The 25,193-nt window shown below is 42.5% G+C and overlaps 1 protein-coding gene and 1 long non-coding RNA gene across 6 annotated transcripts in view; one reads left to right on the forward strand and one right to left on the reverse strand.

Annotated features, from left to right (window-relative positions):
* The first annotated feature begins 2 nt into the window (after window positions 1-2).
* The window catches only part of Atad2b (ATPase family AAA domain containing 2B), a 140,035-nt gene continuing 114,844 nt past the window's right edge, over window positions 3-25,193 (forward strand). For 3 of the 5 annotated variants that reach the window (XM_006981432.4, XM_076559636.1, XM_015999996.3), the window contains exon 1: window positions 6,462-6,839. In XM_006981432.4, the coding sequence (XP_006981494.1) occupies window positions 6,615-6,839 (225 nt within the window). In that variant the 5' untranslated portion in view covers window positions 6,462-6,614. Of the gene's footprint in view, window positions 186-1,469; window positions 1,589-6,461; window positions 6,840-25,193 lie in introns of those variants that run through there. The other 2 variants (XM_076559637.1, XM_015999997.3) reach the window with 2 other exon arrangements.
* On the reverse strand, window positions 74-6,273 carry LOC143270285 (uncharacterized). The gene is made up of 3 exons (XR_013047431.1): window positions 5,752-6,273; window positions 611-678; window positions 74-197 (listed from the first exon to the last, which is right to left on the reverse strand). It is a non-coding gene; the product is annotated as an uncharacterized LOC143270285 (long non-coding RNA).

A 25,193-nucleotide genomic window follows, 5' to 3' on the forward strand; every position in this document is an offset into this window, starting at 1 on the left:
TGGGGGAAACCGGGCTCCGCGCGGCTCCGGACGACGTGGGCGCGCAGAGGGGGCGGGGCTTCCTGCGGCGGGTCTCCGCAAGGCCTTCGGCTTGGCGCGCACTAATGGCGGCGGTCTCTCTTCGCTGCCGCCCGCTCCGCTGCTCGTTGCCTCCTTAAGGAGGCGCGGAACGTGCCAGGAGCTAGGTGGGCGTTCACCTGAGAGAGAGAAAAAAGAAAAAAAAATCCCGCGTCCTCCTGTTTTTTTGTCTTTCTGGGCCTCTTCTCTTCCTCGGGGGGAGATCTCCCTGCGTCCTGTCAGTGACCGTCACCTGCGCCCTGTCCTCCCAAGGGTGACAGTTAAAGAAACTCCCCTCGCTCTTTGCGTTCTTGAAAGGGCTCCGCTCCAAAGGCCACGCTTCCCCGTAGGATTTATTTCTTTGTGTGTTTATTTATTTATATTTACTTGGTGGGGTTTTTTTTGTTTGTTGTTGTTCCGAGGCAGGGTTTTTTTCTGTGTAGCTCCGGCTGTCCTGGAACTCACAGAGATCCTCCTGCCTCTGCCTCCGGAGTCGACTTCTTACGGGATTTAGATAAGACTCCGGGATGCCCCGCTTTGTTTGTTTACTCACCAAGACACGGTCAGGCGGATATTCTCCAAATTCCCCGATCTTGGCTCTATAAATGATGAGCAGGACTGCTTGTAAAAAAAAAAAAACTGTGTGGTCAAAATACCAGCTTCCCCCGACGTCACTAAACTTTAGCGAAGCATCTCTCCGGTCCGGAGTCTCAGACTTTCACACACCCTCAGCCCCAGCCAGGAAGCACCTCGCCCCTCCCCCGCTTTATTTTATTTTATTTTTATTTTTTTTCTATTCCAGAAAGTACATTGACCTTGGAATAAACAAAACTGATACCCTGTCTGGTCCTCTTCTACTATTGGTTGGTCCCACTTTGCCATACCTAGGTCTTTCTGGCCTTATTTATGCTTCCCTAAAGAATAAAAAGTGCTCCCCACCCTCCCACCCCCCAAAAATAAGAAAAACCCTTATCTACCTAATCTAGGAGCTAGTAGTAGATCTCATAGATACAATAGTCTCTTTTCTCTGTGTGTGTGTGTGTGTTCCCCCAGACAAGGTGTTACTATGTGTCCTGGAACTCGCAGTGTAGACCAGACTGGCGCCGCCTGCCTCAGTCTCCCCGAGTGCTAGGATTAAAGGTGTGTGCCACTACACCCGGCTACAGCAGTCTCTTAAATCTAAATTTGGACTTGTTGGAGGCGGAACCTACCAGACAAGGTCTCTCTCTGCCACGAAGCTACACTCCCACCAATTTCGATCTGGTTTTGGTCTGACGTTTGCACATTTGTCCTAGGGCGGTAGTATTCCTCACTGCAGCAGGGCTAGCCCTTCCCCGCCCACTGCGATGACCTTTCTACATAGACTCTAGATGGATCTAAACTGGGATTTGTTTTTTTTTTTTATTTGGCAGTTGTTAGTGCCTGGAGTCAGCTTGAGATTGGGCCTCCCCTACCAACCATTCCCCACCCAGGTAAAAGCAATTTGGGATTCTTCTGAAGACCGACTGAGCGGCGGCTCAGGGATCCTGTGGTGAGTATGGCTCTCAAAACAGTGCTCCTGCTCTCCTTCCTGTCTGTGAAGTTACTTTTGCTGCCAGTAGTGAAAGATGCATGTCCACATAGTCATGTGGATTATAATATATATAATTGCTTTATGTATGTTATATATATATATGTATACATATACATATATACACACATATATATAATTGCTTTATGTATGTTATATATATGTGTACACATACATACATATATATATAATTGTCTGGTGCATTCTCTACAGAAACTTCTTAGACACAGCATATATATGTACATATATAGTGTGTTTGGTGTATTTTTAAGCTTTATTCTTATTTTGTGTGTTTATATATGGGTGTTTTGCCTGCTTATGTGTCTATATATTGGCATCTCAAGATTCTCCTGTCTCAGTCTGTCAAATATTAGTATTATAGACATGTATCACCCTGCCCAGACCTTTCTTTGATCCTTCTATGAGGCTCCTCTAATATTTTGTCTTTTTTGTCACTAATCCTATTATAAGGTTTGTTCTAATATCAATTGAAAAGATTCTTTCTCATGTCCAAAGTCAATTTACCAGCCAGGTGTGGTGGAATAAGCTTGTAATCCTAGCACTGGGGTGGATGAAGAATAATGTTAAGTTTTTTTGTTTTTCTTTTCTGAGAGAGGGTTTCTCTGTGTAGCTTTGTGCCTTTCCTGGATCTCACGCTGTAGACCAGGCTGGCCTTGAACTCACAAAGATCGGCCTGCCTCTGCCTCCGGAGTGCTGGGATTAAAGGCGTGTGCCACCACCGCCCGGCTAATGTTAAGTTTAAAGCCAGCCTGGTCTCTATATTGAGACCCTGTCTTAACCAACAAAAATCAACTGACCTATAGGTTTATTTCTGTATTTTTTTTCCTTCTGTTTTAGACAGGGTTTGGTTTAACCTTGATGTTTATTTAGTCTTCCTGCCTCTGTGTCCCAAGTACTGGGATTGTAGGCACTGCCACACCAGGTTTATAGAGTCCTGTCCATCAAAGCAGGGCTTCCTGCATACTAGGCCCTCTGGCACTCAGGTATGTCTTGGAACGCTGATGTGTTTTTCCCGACTATTAGGTGATGCTGTTTGAAACAGGTCAGGCTTGCCTTGTAATCAAGAGCGATCTTGAATTTCTTATTCTTACTGCTTCCAGCTTCTGAGATGACAGGCTTGCAGACAAGTGCCATTGCGTGTGGCTTGTAGGGTTTGAATCCAGGTGGTGTGAGTCCTTCAGCTTTGCTCTTCTGTTAGGATTGTTTTGGCTATTCCGGACCCGGTTTTCTATTTCTGTTAAACATTTGTTTGTGTGCCAGTTCAGCCCAGTGTACAATTTTGCCAGTACCATTTACTTCAGAAAGTCTTATTTCCTTGTCGAATAGGATTGGGGCAAATTTCAGTTTGTCATTGTGTATAACCTTGTGTTAAATTGCTGGATTTGTTTGGTTGGTGTTTTGTTTAAGAATTTTGCTGTAAGCTGGGTGGTGGCAGCACATGCCTTTAATCCTATTACTCAAGAGGTGTATCTTTGAGTTCAAGGCCAGCCTGGTCTACAGGGCAAGCTCCAGGATAGCCAGGGCTACATGGAGAAACCATTTCTTGAAAAAGAAAAATCACACAAACAAACAAAAAACAAGTTACTAGGCTGTTTAGAATTTTAATATTCTTTTGAATCAGTTTTAGAGGTTTGTGTATTTCAATAATTTGTTATATGATTTTTTTTTTGTACACAGTTGTTCACAGTATTGTATTATCTTTTTTTTTTTTTTTTTTTTTTTTTGAGACAGGACCTCATAGAGCTCATGCTGTCCTAAACTTTCTGTGTAACTAGGGATGACTTTGAATTTCTGATCCTTTTGCCTCCCCCTCCTAAGTGGTGAGACTGCTTCAGGCATGTACCGCCATACACAGCATATGGTGCTAGAGAAAAAAAAAAACCTGGGACTGTCCGCATGCTAAGCAAACATTCTACCAGTTGAGTTGTTGAAGGTCTTCGTGTGTTACTCAGGCAGGCCCCTAGCTATCCGGTCTGAGTTTGCATAGTAGTTTGAACTACAGGGACAAGGCCACCCCATCTAGAAGAGCTGCATTTTTAATTTTGCAATTAAAGTTGTACATGGCTGGTAAACACATTGGGCAGTATACAAATCTCATGTTTCATGTCATATATTTTGTTTAATAACTTAGTGTTTCTTTATATGCATCAAGCTTAAAAATAGTCTCTTGGATGGCCTCTCATAGTACTAACTCAAAATCATCTCTTCACGGAAGAATTCCTTGCAGCCTTGTAGTATCTTGCTTTTCCTGCACTGGAAAATGTCCTTTTTGAAGAAATGGCCTTTGTTTATTTGTGTGGATTAGCATTTCATCACCTGACAGACACCTAAGAAAATCCACATAGGAGAAGAACCATTCATTCATTTGGCTCATGATCACAAAGGTTCAGACCAGGGGCAGCTTGATCTGCTGCTGTGGGGCTGATGGGAACATCAGGACAGCCGGGCTGTGTGGCAGCCTGAAGCTGAGCCTGAAGCTGCTCATGTCTTGGTGGAAGGAAGCACAGACTACAGGAAGAGTCCAAGATGTACCTTCCAAGGCATGACCCCATCAACCCACATCTTTCAACCAGCCCTCACCTCTCATAGTTTTTCCACCTCACAACTGTCCATTCCAACTGTGACCCATCAGTAGATTAAACCTTTGATTAGATCAGCGCCCTCAGGGACTAATTGTCTCAGGCTAGAGTGAAGGTCAGTGGTGGAGCACTTTCCTAGAATGCTTGTCTTTTTTTTTTTTTTAAACAGATAGGATCTAGAAATGTAGCCTTGGCTGACCTTTGCCTTGTTGTGTAGTCCAGGCTGACCTTAGAATTGAAACTGTCTTGGTTCAGCTTTCTAGGTGCTGGGATTACAGCCTGTGCAGCCATACCCCGCTCTTTTTTTATGTCCTTAAATGGAGAATACAGAGGTTCTGAGTTCCCCGGGGACAGGCCACAGCATTGAAAACAAAAGCGATCTTTAGAACTTGGTCTTCGTTCCTTCTAGGGCTTAGCTTCTGGTTGTTCCCAGAAGAACCAAACTTAGTATCTTGTGTAAACGCTTTCCTTTGTATTGTGCTAGTTTGTCCTGGGTGGTGGGTGGTGGGTGGTGGGTGGTGGGTGGTGGTTATGTGCTGTAGTCCAGTGCTCTGCCACTATACACTATATCCCCAAATCTTATTTGTACATAGTTTTAAATAAAGTTTAAAAAGTATTTTACTGACTTGTCATTTTTCTCTCCAGTACAGACAACTGTGTCCTAAGTTCCCCAAGGTTTTCTTTCTTTTGTCCGTGATGTCTTTCCCTCCCTTTGGGATTCAAGGTACATCTCTGGAGGCCTTCCTTAAATCCTGGTGTAGGTGCCCTTGCCTCTTATCACATTTGCCTTGCAGTTTACTGGTTCCTTGTCCTTCTGTCAGGGAGCTCTCTCTCGAGAACCAGAAGTATGGCTTGTTTTGAGACAGGCTCTCACTATGTAGCTCTGGCTGTCCTGGAACTCACTCTGTAGACCAGGCTTTGAACTCTGTGCCTCTCAAGTGTTTTGTTCTCCTGGAATTCAAACCACTCTGTACACAGACATTCTGTTGTGAACGAAGCTCATGATTAATTTTTCTGACAGGGGACTTACATGGCAAAAATGTTGTAACTATGAAACTACTTTTTTTTTTTTAACACGCATTTCTTAAGTGTAATAATAATCAGGGGAATTTCTGCCCAAATAAAGAGTAGGCGCTCTATCTCTGATAAACTGTGATGTTTTGAAATGAGCATTCATTATTCCCTCCATAACAGCAGCTCTTTTATTATGTGCACTTTATTTTTTTTCACCCCTTGGAAGTGTTTTGTCTTAATTCTGCACACTGTGGGATGGTGATAAAGGAGGCTGCTAAAATCAGGTAGATCTGGCTAAGGTCATAGGGAACAACACTGCTTCTCTAGGCTTAAAGGTGAAGAGCTCCTCCCGCGTTAAGGCCTTTAACCCCTTTAAAACCCGTCACTCGGGAGGCAGAGCCTGGCGGATCTTTAAGAGTTCAAGGCCAGCCTGGTCTGCACAGTGAGTTAAAAAAGATGCAAGGTTCCTAGGGTCCTTTTATTATTATTTTTCTTTCTTTCTTGGTTTACCTTGCGAGGATTAACGAGGAGGTTTCTTCCATCCGCTGCCATTATCATTTGGACGGTCACGCAAAGTGCGGCCCAGGTCCATCAAGGGTCTTGCCTTAGGTAGCTAGGCGATTGGAACTCCCCGTACCGCGCCCTCCCCTCCAGTCCCCTTCCATCCCGCGCCTCGGTCGGCCGTTCCTTGCGTCATCCAGGCCACCGCGGGAGTCGCGGGCGTCTGTGGGTCCTCGGTCCCGGCCGGGCGTTGAGGTTCCACAGGGGAACCGGTCCCGCGCCCTGGCCGGCTCCGTCCAACCCCCCAAGTCTAGACGGTCCGGTGTCACCTAGCCACAGTCGAGTGCACACAGCCCAGAGCGCCTCCTCCGCTCCCCCCCCCTCCCGCCGAGCGCTGACGTCACGTCGGGGCGGGGCCTACGGAGGCTGCGGAGAGGGAAAAGGGCTGCGCGTCCTTGCAGCGCCCCGCAGCGGCCGCGGCGGGAAGCGGCCTCGTCGGCCCCTGCGGCGCCAGAGCCCTGACGCACGGAGCTGTGGAGAGGGAGAGAGAGAGAGAGCGAGCGAGCTAGCGAGCGAGAGAGAAAGGGGCAGACATGGCGGCTCCGCTCGGCTCCCGCTGAGGACGGCTGAGCGGGCGCAGGGTCTGTGCGGCCGGCCTGCAGCCTCGCTTCCGCCCCCCGCTCCCCGCCTCCTCGCGCCGCCGCCGGCTCCTGCCCCGCTCTCGCTTGTCGTGGGCCTGCGTCCCGGAGAGGCAACGCGAGCCGGCCCGGCAAGGCTCCGCTGGTCCTGACCGCCCGCCGGCGGGCCGGCCTTCCTCGCCTCTCCCGGGAGCGGCGGGCGCGGGCGCGGACCCGGTTCCCCCTGGCTGGACCATGGTGAACACCCGGAAGAGCTCTCTGCGCCTTCTCGGGTCCAAGTCTCCCGGGCCCGGGCCTGGGCCTGGGGCCGGAGCGGAGCCGGGGGCGACCGGCGGCGGCGGCAGCGGCAGCGGCAGCAGCCATTTCATCTCCTCTCGGACCCGCTCTTCCAAGACGCGCGCGGCCAGCTGCCCGGCAGCCAAGGCCGGGGGAAGCGGCGGCGCCCTGGACGAGGCCCGGGTAAGAGAGCGGCGGCCCGCGCCCGAGACTTGCGAGCGCCGGCCCCGGCCGCCCGGGCTTTGTCTGGCCGGAGACCGTCAGCGGGTGCGGTGGAGGGTGGCAGCCGCCGAAGGGCCGCGGCTTCCAGCCCCTTGGCCGTGCCGGCCCGGTTCTTTTGTGTCAAGAACAGCACTCGGAGTCCGCGGGCGAGGGGGCTCTTGGGGTCCCTTTCGGGGGGACATTGGGACGGTCCGCCTTCCGCGTCCTGGCCCTGCTTCCGAGGGGGGAAATGGTAGAGGAAGCCAGAACGTAGGGCTGCAGTCCCCCCACCCCGGCTTGGAAAGGGGCGAAGGGAGAAGTGAAAAGTTTTCTGCGGTGTCAAACCCCTTCTTGAAAGTGTGTCAGCTCTTGCCGCTGTCTAACTGAGCTGACTTAGTTTGGGGGTGGTTCAAGTTGGTAAGGAAGTGAACAGAGCTCCAGTTGGCAGGCAGGCAGGGATGCTGAAAAAAGTTTGGAGCCGCTCTGACACCAACTTGAAAAACAAAACGAACGCTTAACGCCTCCCTAGGCAAGGCAGATTAGACGCGGCGCTGTAAGTAAGCTGTAGGGTGAACCAGGGTTCTACTAGAGAGCAGGGGACTTTCGAGTCACAAAAGGAGCATGTAGACAGAAACGTGTCGAGTGGGCACCGTCGTTCCAAAGTGACACGCTTTCTACCTTTCTGTGAAGGGAATGGTTTACGAAAGCCAGACCAGCACCGTTGTTGGTCCATCCAGTTTGAGAAGTGACACTTGAAGAAGCAGGAGATGATTTAGTTCTGTCAAAAAAGATGAGATCTGAGATCCTGAACCTTCATCACCCACGGTGTAAACCAGAACTATTTAAAAAAAAAATTATTTTTTCGGAGACAGGTCTCACTACGTAGCTCTGGCTGTCCCGAGACTCACTCTGTAGACAAGGCTTTGAACTCATGGATCGCGTCTCTCTCTGCCTCCCAAGTGTTCTGTTTTTCTGGAATTCAAACTACTCCCTCCCACAGGTGTCACTGTAAAGTTAGCGAGACATTTGTGTTACTATGACATTGGTTCTGATACTACGAGATTGGTTCTGAATTCAAAGAACCAGCTGGATCATGCCTAGAAAGAGATGACCTTTCCAAGTCATTTGAGCCAACAGTTGTTAGTTAAAATGCTCCTTTTAATTCACACCATTTTTGTTCCTTAGCATATGTAAGGTTCTGTAGGGATTTACAAAGTTGTGGATTGTTTATATATGTTTTCTCTGTGTTGACACCAATCGGAACGAATCCTAGTATATACAACAGAAATATTTTACCGTGCTATGAAATATATTTATTGTGTCTTTGGAAATCTTTTTCTGTGAAAAATCTGGAAAGTATTTTTGAGCTGTCTTAATTTAGTAGACTTTTAGGAGTATATAGATTTCTTGGGTTGAGCTAAGTGTTCTGAAGATTTTTTTTTTCTGTAGAAACTATCCTAATGTACAGGTTTTTTAGCTTACTGATGCTGTCACCTTCTTAGATGAATTTAAGGAACAGTGTGTCTTCTACACTTAAGTGCAAATGAAATATTTAGAGTGTAAGCTTGTAATTGTATCATGCCATGAATGCCTAGTCTATTAGAGGAGTGGCAAACTCATCTGAGGCAATTAGCTCATCCCTCACTGATCAGTTTGTGGTTCCATTTTTGAATTCAGGGATCTCCTGCTGTCCTTACCCCCTGGGGAATAAGGTGAGGTAATTTGTCAGACAGCTGGTACAGCGATGTTAAAAGGCAAAGAATCAATAGTCTAATGTAGAAATGAACACTTGGTAGCTTTTAAATGGCTAGAAGAATGGAAGATACTGTTTTCTAGAAGGATACTAATGAAACATTATTTTGAGAACTCTTTTAAAGTGTTTTAAAAGATCATAAACAGTTGGCTCTTAAGATTTACTCTGAAATATTTGCCTTTCATTCTTAAAGGGATTTATGTTACAGCTATAGCAGACCGTGGATCTAATTGCTTTTTCTGAGAAATTTTAGAGAGACTAATCTCATGCTGTGAGCTATTGGACTTCTAGAAGAGGAAAAGTTACGGGTAATTCTGTCTTGTTTTTAAGTGCTGTCTGTGTAGTGAAGCAGATAAACTAGGAAGCAGTCTGCATGTTTTGGAATGATTAAAAAAATAATCTTTTCTACTTTAAAATATATTTTTTTAATTTAAGTTAACTTTTTTGTTTTTTTGAGGCAGGGTCTTGCTGTTTTTGGCTGGCCTGAAATTTGCTAGGTAGACCAAAGTGTCCTGGGCCTTGTGGTGATTGGTTCTCCTGCCTCTGCCTCCGCCTCCTGAGTACTGGGATTGCATTCATGTGCTTCATTCCAGGACCTGTTGTCATAGAGTCTGAGGAGTTTGGGGATAAGAATAAGTCTGTAAAACTGTCACTTGTAGAGTTTTCCTGTTCTCTTTAATGTTTCTATTGTTAAAAGTCTTAGTTTTCAAAATGATACAATTATTTCCTTTTCTCTTCGATACAGTATATTCCTTGTGGGTATGATACAATGTATTTCTTTCTGGGTGTGATGCAATAGTTTTAGCTGTAGTCAGTCTGCTGTATAGTAGCTTTCTAGAATTATTTATCTGGCACAAATGAAACTTTGTTGGTGTTGACCACTGCCTCCCTGTTCTTTATCCCTTTGGCTCTTGGCATCCATCACCCTTGTTCATTCTGCATATTTGAGTTTGTCTGTCTTCTGTTGTACATACAAATGAGATCATACAGCATCTTTTCATGTCTGGCTTAGTTCACTTAGCATAATGGGCTCCAGGTTTGTCTGTGTTGTAAGTGGAAGAATTTCCTTAAAGGTTGAATAATATTCCAAAGTATATACCTTATCATGTTTTCTTGATTCGTTTCTCTAGCATGTGGTATTAATATTGTTTTTATATTTTTGGCTGTTGTGCATAGTGCTACATTGGCTATAGATAAGCAGTTACTTCTTTGAAAGTTTTTTTTTTATTTTTTATTTTTTATTTTTTGAGATAGAATTTCCCTGTGTAGCCCTGGCTGTCCTGGAACTTGCTCTGTAGCCCAGGCTGACCTTGAACTCAGATCGGCCTGCCTCTGTTTCCTGAGTGCTAGCTAGGATTAAAGGCGTGAGCCACCACGCCTGGCACACCTCTTTGAAAGCTTGATTTTAGTTCCTTTGGGTAAATATGCAGAAGTGAGATCGCTGAATCATATGGTGACTCCATTTTTATTGTTTTGAGGATCCTCTACTGTTTTCCAGGGTTGCTACACCATTTTCCCTTCCCACTGATGTGAGAAGGGGTTCCCTCTACTCACATCCTCACCACCACTTGACGGATGTCTGTGTGTGTGTGTGTGTGTGTGTGTGTGTGTGTGGTTTGAAACAGGGTTTCTCTGTGTAGCCCTGGCTGATCTGGAACTTGCTCTGTAGCCCAGGCTGGCCTCAAACTCAGAGACTCACTTGCTTCTGCCTCCCTAGTGCTGGGATCAAAGGTGTATACTACCATACTCTGCTACTTGATTGATGGCTTAAGAATAATTTTTTAGCAGGAATATAGTGGAGCATGTCTTTAGGCTCAGGAGGCAGAGGCAGGCAGATCTCCGAATTCAAGGCCAGCCTGGTTTGCCTGGTCTACATAGTGAGTTTCAGGACAGGTAGAGCTATGTAGTGAGACCCTGTTTCGGAAAAATACACCCCCTTTAAAAAAACAGTAATTTTCTGTAATAGCTATTCCATGTGGAATGATATCTCATTAAATTAAAAAAAAGCTACACTTATTTATTGATTTTAGAAGTAATGTATATTATGGCACAAGTCTCCAGAGGATAACTTTTGGGAATTGGTTTTCTAACCCCCACCATATGAGTCTCAAGGGATCAAACTCAGATTGTTAAATTTGGTAGCAGATTTTTTAATCTGCTGAGCCTTTCCCTAGACTTCATTTTCTTTTCTTTTCTCCTCCTCCCCCCCACCCGCCATAGTTCCTCTATGTAGCTCTGGCTGTCCTGGAACTTGCTCTGTAGACCAGGCTGGTCTTGAACTCTGCTGGGATAAAGGCAAGTGCCACCACCTCTCAGCAATTTCTAGTTTTCTTTTTTCAGTTTTTTGAGACAGGGTTTCTCTGTGTAGCTTTGCACCTTTCCTGGAACTCGCTGGCCTCGAACTCACAGAGATCAGCCTGGCTTTGCCTCCCGAGTGCTGGGATTAAAGACGAGTGCCACCGCCGTCCGCCAACTTCTAGTTTTCTAAGTAGTAGTAATATTGAGCAGATTTTCAATATGCCTGTGTATCATTTGTCTATTTTTTGAGAAATGTGTCCTTAGGGTTTTAATTGTTTTTTTATACTGAGGCTCGAACCTAGAGTAAGCCAGTGTTCTATTTTGATAGCTCGGTAGAGCCTTTATTGGATGTTAAGAACTTCATTATAGATAAGTCATAATTTCTGGCAGCCACTTGTTATGAGGTCTGTTAGAGCCCAACTGTTGTCTGCATTGGAATGGGAAGTGATACTCTTTAAGGGACCACCTGAAAGTGCTAAATTACTCTGAGTCTTTGGACATTTTGTTTAGGAAATTACACAGTAAAGTTTCATTTATTTTTATTTTTTTTTTAAATTATTCTTATTTATGTGCACTGGTGTTCTGCCTGCATATGTCTGTGTGAGGGTGTCAGATCTTGCAGTTACAGACAGTTGTGAGCTGTCAGGTGGGTGCTGGGAATTGAACCTGGGTCCTCTGGAAGAGCAGTTAGTGCTCTTAACCATTGTGCCATCCCTCCAGCCCTAAAGTTTCATTTATGTACACAGTCAATTTGAGTTTGTTTCTTCATACTAGGTGTTTGGTTTTACAATAGGGATAGTTTATAATTTTGTTTTCCCTTTTGGGAAGAATTTTGTGCAAAATGCCTTACCTTTGAAGAAATATTTAATGATTTTTGGCTAAAATCTTATATGGGAGTACAAAGTTGGTGTGGGAACTGTATGTGGTATGTGTTACCTTGAAGTGTAAGCTAGAGCTGGCAGTGGTAATATGTGCCTATAAATTTGGGCTTTTGAGAGACTGAGGCAGAAGGATTGCCAAGAGTATGAGGCTAGCCTAGGGTGCAGAGTGAGTTTGTAAGCATTTGGGGCTGCTATACAGTGAAAACCTGTCTTAGAAAACCAAGGAGGAGGTAGGGAGCCTGGGCATGGTGTGCATTGTCTGTGCTGCCAGCCATCAGGTGGCTGAATCTACAGGATCCTTATGAATTTGAGGCCAGTCTGGGTGACACTGTGTCGGCATAACAAACAAAACAAAACAAAAACCAAGAAAAACTATCAATTAGTTTTTTTTTTCCTTTGGGGTGAGAATTGAACCCAGGATTTTGCACATGCTTAGCACATAGTCTTCTGTTAAACACCTTCCAGTCTAGATGCTTTTTGAAGGATGTTATGTATAATGACAGGCTGTAATTTGTATTAGTGTTTAAATACTCTTGAGTGTGTGCTGCTGTCAGATCATAAACCTCTGGTGCTTTTGAGTTATGAATATGTTGGTATTTTTCATATTGCTTTAATTTATCTGGAGACAAGATAAAGATTTTGCTTACAGTTGCTCTCTAAGTAACTAGGAACGATGGCTCATGTCTGTAATCCTAGCACTGGGAGGTTGAAGGAAGAGGGTTGTGTGAGTTTGAGGCCAGCCTGGGCCAGCTACATAGGGAGAGTCAGGCGTCATGGGCCACAGACCAAAAAGCAAATAAAGCAGCAACAGAGAAAGCTTTTTTCTTTTGGGGGTGGGGGTGGGGGAACACTGGCTATTGTAGTGCACACCTTTAATCCCAGCATTGGGATGCAGATCTCTGTGAGTTCGAGGCCAGCCTAGTCTACAGAGTGAGTTTCAGGACAGCCAGGGCGACACAGAGAAACTCTGTCTTAAAAAAAAAAAAAAAAAAGAAAAAAAACAAACAAACAAAGCAAAATGCAAAAAAGCGGTTTTTCTTTCGGTTGTCTCCTACTTAGAGAAGAGATCTTGCTATATTGATTAGGTTAGTATTGAACTCCTGCCTCAGCCCTCTGAGTAGTTATAATTATAGATAGTGTACCTGGTACCCTTAGACTATTTGTGAGTGAATTGTATGTAAGCATCATGAGGACAGATGCTGTATCTTACTTCCCCCTTAATTCCACTAATTCCTCTTTTTAGGACCTACTCCGACATCTGACAAAGAAGATGCTCAATAAATATCTGCTAGTGGATGAATGAATAGTGTACTGAGGAGTTGACGCATGTTATGGAACTCTGATGCCAAGGCTTTAAGAATAGAGGGCAACCGGGCGGTGGTGGCGCATGCCTTTAATCCCAGCACTCGGGAGGCAGAGGCAGGCGGATCTCTGTGAGTTCGAGGCCAGCCTGGACTACCAAGTGAGTCCCAGGAAAGGCGCAAAGCTACACAGAGAAACCCTGTCTCAAAAAACCAAAAAAAAAAAAAAAAGAATAGAGGGAAAATGAAATTTAGCTTCAAGACTAGACATGTATATGTGGTAGGCATATGAGAAAACAAAATGAAGTGGTTCTGCTCAAATCAATGATGTAGATGAAACTTCAGTTACAGTTCTGGAGTCTATCTACTGAATGTTTTGGTGGAATTTCATGTTCTTTGTTGTTAAGATGTGGCTTCAAAGAAGATTAGTTCTTCTGTGTTGCTTAGGCTTTCCTTGAACTTGTAATTGCTATCTCAGCTTCCCATTGGGCTGAGATGGTCTGCATACATCGACTTGCCTGACATGTTCTGCAAGTTGAGATCTGATTAACAGCATAGTCTATGTGAGTTGCCCTTCTTGGAGTTGTACAGTATCATCCTTAAATGTCTTGGCTTTAGAGTACTCAGCCTTCAGCACAGTGCTTGGGATGAAGTAGATACATCACAAAGCAAAGTCTGTGTCTCTCAATTTTTAAAACCTAGTGGGAAAGAGAAAAATATATACTATAAACATGTAATTAACCCTTCTTTGAAATCTGATGCCTTCTTGTCTACATTTATGTGGATAATTTATCAGTTTTTTTTCTTTTTTAGAACTATTACTTTTTTTTTTTGGCTTTTTGAGACAGGGTTTCTCTGTAGCTTTGTGCCTTTCCTGGAACTCACTCTGTAGCCCAGGCTGGCCTTGAACTCACAGAGATCCACCTGCCTCTGCCTCCCGAGTGCTGGGATTAAAGGCGTGCGTCACCACCGCCCGGCTAGAACTACCACTTTTACACTCAGTTCCTGCATGAGTTTTGGATGGGGCCAAAAGCATCTGAAAATTATATTTGCCTAATCATTGTGTCAGATTTTTATACCCATTCTTGTCTTCTTTTAGGTCTTTAAAGTCTTTGACACCTCATTTTGTGTCAAATGTAAATTTAGGTGAGGAAATAAAAGAATACTGTTGTAGAGATTTGACAGATGCCTGTGGTTAGAGAGAATTACTCTAATTGATACCCAGCCTCTTTGCATTTTATGGTAGTGAGTTCAATGTCTCTAGTTTTGCAGTAAGAGTTTAGTATTTGAGAGAGAATGATGGAGTGGTCTGGTACTTTTGGACTTTGAATTTTTGAGTTACTTTAAAAACTTGTTTGTCAGCCATGTTTTATTTTTTTGTAGCAACGTAATTTCAGAGAAATAGAGATAAGTTAAAATTCTTGTGTTAATATTTTTATTTATTGCAAAAACTCAAAAGTTAGCCAATTCTTTTTCCTTTAAAAGTAGTAAAGATGAATTAATAAAATTGAATCACATATTAAATATTTTACAAACAAATGTGAAAAATATCGTCTAATACTAATTCTTTTTTTTGGGGGTGGGGGTGGGGGTGTTTTGAGACAGGGTTTCTCTGTAGTTTTGGAGCCTGTCCTGGACTAGTTCTGTAGACCAGGCTGGCCTTGAACTCAGAGATCCACCTGCCTCTGCCTCCGAGTGCTGGATTACAGGTGTGCACCACCACCCGGCACTAATTCTTGTTTTACAACTTTGTGCAGTGTTTTCTCTGTAGATTTACTTATCTGTTTCATCTTTGAGACAGTAGCTTGTTGTGTTAAGTCTCAAGCTGGACTTGAACTTGAACTGGGCAATACACCTGCTTTTCTCTCGTCAGTGCTGGGATTGTAGATGGAGGCTACCATACTTGGTTCTGGCTAGATTTTTGGATTTTTAATATTTTAACATCTAAGCCTTATGTACTTTTAGAAGAAATTTTCAGTAAAAGGTCAAGGTTGAAAATGTGATAAATTGTAAAGTCACTTTTTACAGTATCATTATTTAGTATAATTAGTTTATAAGTGTCCACCTTGATGAATAATCATAATTCCCAAGTTATTTATGTAAGGAGATTTTTAAAAAAATACATTATTGTTGTTACTATTGTTATTTTAGAGACTCTCACTATATAGCCCTGGCTGGTGTGGATCTTACTTTATGAACGAGGCTGTGTTTGAACTCACAAGAGATCCATCCACTTGTCTCTGCCTTCTGAGTGCTGGGAGAACAAACGGTATACACCACCATGCCTGGCTTATACTTTTGTTGTTTTATTTTTCAGTTTAACATACAAAGTAGTAGGTTTCATTAGGGCTTTTTATTTAGTTTTTTAAAATGGGGTTCATATAGCTTATACTGGCCTTAAACTTTCTCTGTATCTGACAATGACCTTCCCTTGGAGTGTTGAGATTACAGTGTGGACCACATCTAATTCATGCAGTGCTGGGCATCAAACCCAGTGCCTCGTGCATGCTAGGCAAGCATTCTACTAACTGAGCTACATCCCAAGCCCCTCATTACAATATTTTCATGCATATGTTTCATTATCTTTTGTTCTCATTGTTGGGAGTTAGCACATTTTTGTAGTTAATATTTCATTGGTGATCTGCTATATAGCCATTAACACAGTTAAAAGCAAAATACTGAGGTATTTATCTTTTTAATAAAGACTAGTCTTTCTAGGTTACAGAAAACAGTGCTTACTAGGTAGGGTGGACCATGTGCCCTTGTTGGCTCAGGACAGTGCTTTCTTGCCTACACAGTCAGTCTGTGCTTGCTTGTTCATCAGCACTCAGTTGAACATGGCTTATGTGCATGTACTCAAGTTTATATGAGTAATAGTTTTAGAGCTCTTTTTAGTTTTTAATCCTTTATTTTCAATCTCTGAGTGGTTGTGGATACGTATAGTCACTGTCTAATACCTTTGTAGAATGTATCCATTGCATTTAACTATACGCTCTCAAATGGTGATGCTTTAGGATGCTTCCTTATTGCTGCAATTAAAACCTTTATACAGATTGTGGATTTGGTATAGGAATAGCTTTGAGATCGATCCCAGGAATGAGTAGAGTATGCATGCACTTAAAAATGGTTATTCCATATTTTCTGTTTTTGTCTCTGTGTTTAAGAGTAGTGTATAAATGTTCTTGTATCCCCACATTTCTGCTGGCATTTAGATATTTAACATTATTATTTCTTTTAATTGCTGGCTTTAAGCAACTCATTATATCTATATTAATTTTATTTCGATTTCACTTATAAAATGCCAGTTAAAATCTTTTGCCCTAACCCCTCTTTATTTTTTTTTAATTTTTAAAAGTATTTATTTTTTGTGTACATTGGAGTTTTGCCTGCATGTATGTATGTATGTATGTATGAGGATGCCAGATCTTCTGGAACTGAGTTATAGTTGTGAACTGTCATGTTGGTGCTGGGAATTGAAACTGGGTCCTTTGGAAGAGTGACCAGTGTTCTTAACTACCATTCCATCTCTCCAACCTCAATTTTTTTGTTTTTGAACTATTTTTTTTCTTGTTTTCCGAAGTATTCCAGACCACTGATTTTGGGTGTAGGTGTGTGTGTGTGTGTGTGTGTGTGTGTGTGTGTGTGTGTGTGTGTCTGTCTGTCTGTGTGTCTGTCTGTCTGTGTGTCTGTCTGTGTGAGAGCATATGTGTTTCTTACTGAATTCGGGCTCATTGTTTTTTGGCTTCGTTGGTGGTAGGCAGGCTCCAGCAATCTTCCTGTGTCTGCCCCTACCCTCCAGCACCGTGGCGAAATACAGGTACATAGTCGTGCCTGGCTTGTTTTATTGATGTGGATGTAGGCATTTCAATTCAGGTACTCGTGCTTTTGCAGTGAGCAGTCTTACCCACTGAACTATTTGTCCAGCTCAGTGATTTTTTTTTAAATTAATTCCATGATATGGGGGTATTATTAATTTTTGACCTTGCATATACATAGTTTAACTTTCTTAATCTTGCTTTCCTGCCTCCTTTTCTTTTTTTAACATGGAGTCTAGCTGTTTTGTCTAGGCTGTTCTTGAATTCAAAGGTTCTTTCCGTTTTATCTTTGAAGTAGCTGAGAATACAGATATGTGCTACATTCTTCAAAGACATCATCTCACACTGTAGCCCAGGTTGTCTTCAAATGAATGGCAGTCTTGCCTTATCTTTCTGAGTGCTGGGATTTACAGGTGTGAGCCACCATGCCAAGCTATCACCCTATCTATCTATCTGTCTGTCTGTCTGTCTGTCTATCTAGGTTTTTTGAGACAGACTTTCTCTATTTAGTCCTGGCTGTCCTGGAGCTTTCTTTGTAGATCAGGGTGGCTCACAAAGATTCATCCACTTCTGCCTCCCAAGTGCTGGGATTAAAGGCATGTGCCACCACCGCCTGGACTCTATCATAACATCCATTTTAAATTTAATTTTAAAAAAGATCTTAAAGTTTATTTGCATGTGTTTGCCTGCAAGTATGTTTGTGTGCCTGGTCCCTGTGAGGGCTGAGGAGGACTGGGTGGGGGCATTGAGTATCCTGGAACTGGAGTTACTAATGGTTGTGAGCCTTTGTGTTGGTGCTGAGAAATGATCCAGGATCCTTTGCAAGAGCAACAAGTATTGATACATCTCTCTAGCCCAAACCCTATTTTTAATGCTAGTATCCTGGGGGCATGTTAGTATTCTAACCTAAGTATTTTTTAGTTTTTGCAAGTTGATTTGTAGATTTGGGGGCTAGTTTTTAATTAAAGATTATAGGGTTTCCTAAAAGATGTTCCTAGAGCTGGGTGTGGTGGTGCACCCTTGTCATCCCAGTGCTCCAGAGGTAAGGACAGATAGTGGCAAATTTGAGGCTAGTCTGCATATATTAGACCCTGCCCTCTCGATAAGCCCAACTGAAAACTTGTAGATAAATTTTGTAGAGAATTAAAACCATAATAATTCATCTAATAAGGAGAATGGACCACTTCTTAGAAGACAGTTTGCATGCTGTTTTGTTGTTGTTGTTGTTTTGTTTTTTGAGGTAAGGTTTCATTGTTTAGCATTGGTTGTCCTGGAACTCTTTGTATACTAGGCTAGTTTTGAACTTGAAGAGATCTGCTTGCCTCTGTCTGCTCCCTTTGTGCTGGGATTAAAGGCATGTGCCACCATCACCAGGCTCAGCAACTTTTCTTAACCACTGGGACATCTCCAGCCCCACTTTCTTTTAGATGGAAGTCTCACTGTGTAAGTAAAACTAGTCTTGAACCTAGGGCCCCAGTCCTCCTTAGGATTTATCCTTCAGAGTAGCTGGCTGGCACGAAGATGTGTTTTCATTGCCCAATTACGATTCCATCTAGGGGACTGGAAAGATGGCCCAGTGGCTAAGAGTGCTTGCTGCTCTTGCACAGGAATCAAATCTGGTTCCCAACACCCACATTCTGGTGGCTCACAAGCACTGTAACTTTAGTTTCAGTGGATCTGATAATGTCTTCTGACCTCTATAAATACACCCCTTCCCCACACAAGACACATGCAAACACATGATTAAAAAAAAAAAATAAGACAGGCGTGGTGACACATGCCTTTAATCCCAATCAGGGATACACAGAGATGTCTCAATGTAACCAACCAAACAACTTAAAAAAAAAATTTCACCTGGGTGGTGGTGCCACATACCTTTAATCCCAGCACTAGGGAGACAGAGGCAGGCAGATCTCTGAGTTAAGGCCAGCCTGGTCTACAGAGCAAGTTCCAGGACAGCCAGGCTTACACAGAGAAACCCTGTTTAGCAAAAAACCAAACCTAATCAACAAACAAAATCCACCTAAAACTTCAACTGTTCAAAAACTTTTTTTTTGGTTTTTCCAGACAGGGTTTCTCTGTGTAGCTTTGCCTTTCCTGGAACTCACTTTGGAGACCACCAGGCTGGCCTCAAACTCACAGAGATCTGCCTGCCTCTGCCTCCGCCACCCGAGTGCTGGGATTAAAGGCGTGCGCCACCACCGCCAGGCAAAAATTTTTTTAAAAAAAATAAATTTAAACTAGGTCTCATAGCACAGGTTGGTTCTCAACCTTCCTAATGTTGCCACCTTTTAATACATTTCCTCATATTGTGATGACCCCCAACCATAAAATTATTTTTTGTTGCTACTTCGTAACTGTAATTTTGCTCCTGTTATGAATTGTAATGTAAATGTTTTTTGGAAATTATACCAAAGTGGTCATGACCCACAGGTTGAGAACCACTGGGCTAGATTCAAACTCACCCCAATTATCTTGTTTCTGTCTTCTGAGTGCTGGAATTATAAGTTTGTGCCACCTCATCTAGCTTATTTTTTCTATTAAATTCTGTTATCTTTTTCAAGAACCTTTTATTTTTGACACAGGGTTTTGACACGTAGCCTAGGCTGACCTGGAACTTTGGGCAGTCTTCCTGTCTCATTTGCCCAGGTGCTGGGAGTATAGATGTGGATCACCATGGTTCCCAGTATACTCCCTGTTTTTAACATCATCAGTAAAGTAATGGAGCAGAAAGTTTAGTGTGGTTGCTTACTCCTGTAATCTCAGCACTTGAGAGGCTGAGGTAAGGATGATTACTAAGTTTGAGGCTAATCCAGGCTACAAAGTGAGTTTCAGGGCAGCCTGGACTACAGAGTGAGTCTAAAAAACAACAGCCACAAATGCGAAGAAAAGACCCTCCTTTTCTCCCTGCCTTCCTCCCCTGACTCCTTGAATGTTTTTTAGAGTGTGAGAAGTTTCTCCTGTGTCTTTGAGCCTCTTGCCTGCTTTAATTTATGGGCAAGCCTGCTACCACCTTTCTTGGACTGTCTCTTATGATGCTAAGATGTGGAGCATAGAGAGAGGCTTTGAAGGCAGAGATGGCTGTATCATCTAAGACCCAGCAGGGGTAGAGGGGTCTCACTGTGTCCCATTTGAGTAGAGGTCAAGATAGGTTGGGAAAGGTCAAGGTTAGTTGGCTGTGTGTGTGTGTGTGTGTGTGTGTGTGTGTGTGTGTGTGTGTGTGTGTGTGTGTGTATGGTATGTATAGGGCACATCTGCCACAGTGTGCATATGGAGGTCGAGGACAACTTTGTGTAGTCCATTCTCTCCTGGGGATCAAATTCAGGTTGCCAGGTTTATGAAGTGAACAGCTTTTCCTACTGAGAGACATCTTACTAGATCTGTATTTTAATTTTTATAGACTTACCCTACAAAGAGACTAAATAAAATTGTCCCCACCCTACAATAGTCATAGCACTTAAGTTTTTATATACCTTTACATTTGATTTTAGGAACTGGGTTTTAACTTTCTTGAAAGGTAGGGGCTGCTACATCCCTTATAATCTTTAGTATGTCGAACATAAATAGGTATTTAATAAATGGTGTGGAAGGAGTGAGTCAGTGAAGATAAAAAGCTACCAAGCATCTGCATTTGAGACCATGGCTACTGTTCTTCTTCTTTTAACAATCTTGACAGTTTCACAGTCACAGCGGTGGTGCTGCAGTGTGGGGTTGAGGCTAACTTCTAAGGCTGTGGTATTTTTCTTTACTCAGTGATGGTTCACATTGTATAGTATCTGTTCCCACTGCCCACTACTATTTAAGATCAAACTCAGAACCTTGTGTCATGATATTCTTAAGCTATAATCCCAGGCCTCTTTTTCATTTTGAGGTAATGTAACATTTTTAGATTGAAAACAAAAACTATCATCCAGAAAATTCTATCTGAAAGAAGTACATTTAAATTATTGTAGATTGTTTTTATTTTCCTGCAACTTCTAGAGAGCATTTTTATGTGTATTTTATAATGATAGTTTAGAAACAGTATAGTAAGCATTGCTTTTGGGATCTTTGAGGAATATTCAGGACATTTTGTATGCCTGTAGTTTCAGGATTTGGTAGTCAACGCTGGCCTCAAGTAAATAAAGAGCAGTGTGAGTTTTGTTTTCTGCAGTCAGGGTAACTGCTACCTCTGTGCATTCTTTTTACAAATAAAAGAAAAAAAAATCAGCTGTTTTGAGCTTTCTCATGAGTCCTGGAATATGCCCAGGCATCCCCCAAAAGCTGTTTTTATTAAGGAAATTGGAAAAGACTGTTCATACCTACAGACTTTATGATCTAACTGTGGGACCTTTGTCTCTATTAATAGTTATTATTTCTGGTTTTTCATTTTCTGAGAATTTTGTGTTGCTATAGTATTTATATCATTGTTGTGATTCTTTATCAACCTGATGAATTGTATTGCTTTCAAGTAAGTCTATTTTACTCCTTCTCTTAATGCTTCTATACATAGTAGGTTTTCAATAAATGTTTGTTAAATGAATTTATTTTCTTAGTCTAAGATTTTTTCCTACTCATGGATTTTAATTACTCTGACAGATTGCTAAATGGTTGTGGGTAGATTGCATAATCTCTCTGAAATATCTTTGTCATGAAACTAGTAACACCTACCCTCCAAGGGTTAGATTATAATTAGCTAGTGAAGTGCTTTGAAGATGAAAAAGCTAAGGTTGAGCATTATGATCAACCTATTAAAGGTAAATTGTTAGTATCAGGTTTGTAGATAAAAAGCTTTCCCAAACCTTGAAGTTAATTAAATCATATTAAAGTAATTATATTGTACTTATTTACATCTAGTTATTTGTATTACCTAAATCCTTTGCTTCTTTTGGAAGCAGGGAGCATTTTATAATACTGTTGATGCTGAGGTCTGGCCTTTGTTATATCCATGTTGAACCCTCTCATGGTAAAAAGTGAATACACCGGCTTAGTGTATCAGGAGGATGTGCCTCGGATGATACCTGAACTGTGTTGTTTACCTGAGGGCCTTAAACTTTTGCATGCTAAGCCTTATTTAGAGGCCCTTGTTAGACTCCACCTCCAGAGATTCTAGTTCAGCAGGTTATATTACGTGATGACTAATACAGGTAAGTTCTGATGCAGGTGGTATTTGGACAGCACTTTGAGAGAAACTTCTTTTTCCCTGTGTAGCCTTGGCTGTCCTGGAACTCACTCATCTGTAGACCAGGCTGGCCTCCCGGCCTCAGCTTCCAAGTGCTGGCTTTAAAGGCATGTGCCACCAAGCCTGGTCCAAAACTACTATTACTTCTTTTTTTATGTAAATGATCTTTTCTTTCCTTCTTTTTTTAAAAAAAAATTTATTTATTCTCTTGTACAGGACATACCTACTGCAGCTTCCCCTGCTCTGCTTCCAAATGCTGGTGTTAAAGCCATGTGCCACCACACTGGGCCCAAAACTTCTTAATGGTGGAACTAAAAGGGTCACTAGGATGCAAGAATGGTCAATAACAAATATGAAAACTCATTTATTGATACTTAGAAAATTACATGGACAGATTACTTAAAAAATTACTAGACCTAAAAAAAATTACTTGTGTTTTTGAATGTTTTATTTTTTAGTACATAGTGCTTGTTTTCAGTTTTGTTTGGAATATTTTAGTACTAGCCGCTAAAGAACTTGATCAGATAGGCCTGTGAAATAATGATGTATAGATGTTGTAGACATTAGGAAGACACAATAACTTAGGTTAGATTTTTTTCAAGAAGACTTAATGACAAAAAAGTCTTAAGCTAGGCAGTGGTTGTGCATGCCTTTAATCCCAGGACTCAGGAGGCAGAGACAGGCGGATCTCTGTGAGTTCTAGGCCAGCCTGGTCTACAGAGCGAGATCCAGGGAAGGTGCCAAAGCTACACAGAGAAACCCTGTCTTAAAAAACAAACGAAGGAGGAGGAGGAGGAGGAGGACGAGGAGAAGGAGAAGGAATTTCTAGGACAGGCAAGGCTGTTAAATAGAGAAACTCTGCCTTGAAGAGGTTAAATGGTGAACGATAGGATTTGATTAGGAGGAATATAGTACTGGCAGAGTGTGATGGTACCCTCCTAGCACTTGGGAGACAGAGGCAGGCAGATCTTTCTGAATTCCAGGCTAGCCTGATGTACACAGTGAGTTCCAAGCTAGCCAGAGATACACAGTGGAACCCTGTCTCAAAGGAAGAAAAAAGGAGTATTGCTGACTTAAGCTATCTAAATTGGTAAAGTAGCTTATAGGTATTAGTTTCTGTACCACAATATACCTGAGCTTAGAAGATTGGATATTGTTCTCTGATTGCTTTAGACTATGTTGTAATAGTTTTCTTCCTGTTGTAGGGATGAACCACTAAGCAAGCACTTGGCCATCCAGTACGTCCCAAGTCTAATGTGCACTTCCGTCACTAGGGTTTATGTTAAAATGACTTCTGATTTACAAAGTCTGAGAATGGAGCCTGTATGTTTGTTTGTTTCTCTCTTTTCCCTCCTCTTCCCCCCACCCCTTCTGTTTTCTGACACAAGGTCTCAGGTTAGCCCTGACTGCCTTGGCACTCCCTATGTAGACTAGGCTGGTCTCTAAACTCAGAGAGATAGAGTCACCTGCCTCTGCCTACTGAATGCTAGGATTAAATGTGTGTACCACCAGGCTCAGCAGATTTTGTGTTTTCTTTTTTTCCCTGTAACTTTTAAAATTATTTTTCATTTTTTGTCTATGGGTGTTTTACCTGCATGTATGTCTGTGCATCACATGTGTCCTTGTGCCTGTGGAGGCCAGAAGAATGTGTTGTATCTCCTGGAACTGGAGTTACAGATGGTGATGAGTTACCATATGGTGCTGGGAATTGAACTCTGATCCTTTGAAAGAGCAGCTAGTGCTCTTAACCATTAAGCCATCACTCTAGCCTCAGATTATGTTTTTAATATCTCCCAGACTGATGATCCGTATGCTGTTGGTCTTCCTAATACACTGATAGTGTGAATGTCTTAGAGGAATCATTGACTTAGGTGGCTTTTAAGGCATTTTCTCTTTTGTTAGACCATATATATATAATAGAGTGGAGTTTCTGAGACAGAATCAATAAAACTATTCTAGGATTGAAAGGGCCAAAATATAGGTGCTTCTCTTTTTGCTTTTGAGGGAACATTTTACCATTTAGCCCTGGGTGGCCTGGAACTCACTATGTAGACCAGGTTGACCTCATTCACAAGAGATCTGCCTTCTTCTCCTTCTCCATTGATGGAGTCAAAGGCATTTGATATTATTATCAGCTCCTAGGTGTTTTTTTCTTTCTTTTTGTAATTTATTAGCCAGATAATCTTGGACTAGCTAGTTGACTTATCTCCGAACCTCAGTATTTGCTCTGATAAAGGATGGGGCTAGAGAAAGCAAGAGCCCCAGGAACTGTGCAATTTAATTTTTTTTTGAGACAAGGTCTTACTTTGTAGCGTAGACCAGCCTTGAATTTGTGATTTTCTTGTCGTGGGGATTTCAGGCATGTGCTGCCATGCCTGGTTCCTATGTGTAAGCTTGCAGTTGCTTTTCTTTTTGTGTTGTCAGGATTAGTACTTGTGATCCTAAAAATAGTTCATACAAAGCAAAAGATGGAGACCACTACAGAAAACCACAACCAACACAAGAAACATACAGTTGTAGAGCCCAGTCCCAGTGAATACATGTAGAAAACACTCCTGCACCTAAGCCTCAGGGTACATTGTGGAATAGAGGGGACAGATGGCGGTGATATTGTGTCTTCTAGTAATGTCAGAAGCTATGACCATAAAGTCTCACCAAAGGACTACCCAAACATGAGCTGAATAAGGATGACACCACTGTTCATAAGAAACTGGACTGGAAAAATCCCAAGAAGCCTCAATCCTTACAAAGAACTATACACAGTGGAGGAAGCTGGAAGCAGGAGGGCTGCTCTTCCCTAGGGAAGAGCACATCAATCAGTTGTCCTGTGCCAAATGGCCAGCCCTGAAAACATAAATACAAGTAACAGGACTGAGTAGATTATATTTAGGAATATGATATATGTATATACATATACATCACACTTGCAATAACAAATAATGAAAAAAGAGGCCATGAATGTGAAGGAAAGCAGGGAGAAGTATATGAGGTGGTTTGGAGGGTGAAAAGGGTAGGAGAAATGTTGAAAAAAGTAGATGGCATCCAGGCAGGTGGCACACACATAGAACCCAGCACTAGGGTGGCAAAGGCAGGCAGATCTTTGTGAATTTGAGGCCAGTGTGGTTCT

The sequence above is a fragment of the Peromyscus maniculatus genome, chromosome 22, assembly GCF_049852395.1.
Source record: "Peromyscus maniculatus bairdii isolate BWxNUB_F1_BW_parent chromosome 22, HU_Pman_BW_mat_3.1, whole genome shotgun sequence".
Lineage (NCBI taxonomy): Eukaryota > Metazoa > Chordata > Mammalia > Rodentia > Cricetidae > Peromyscus > Peromyscus maniculatus.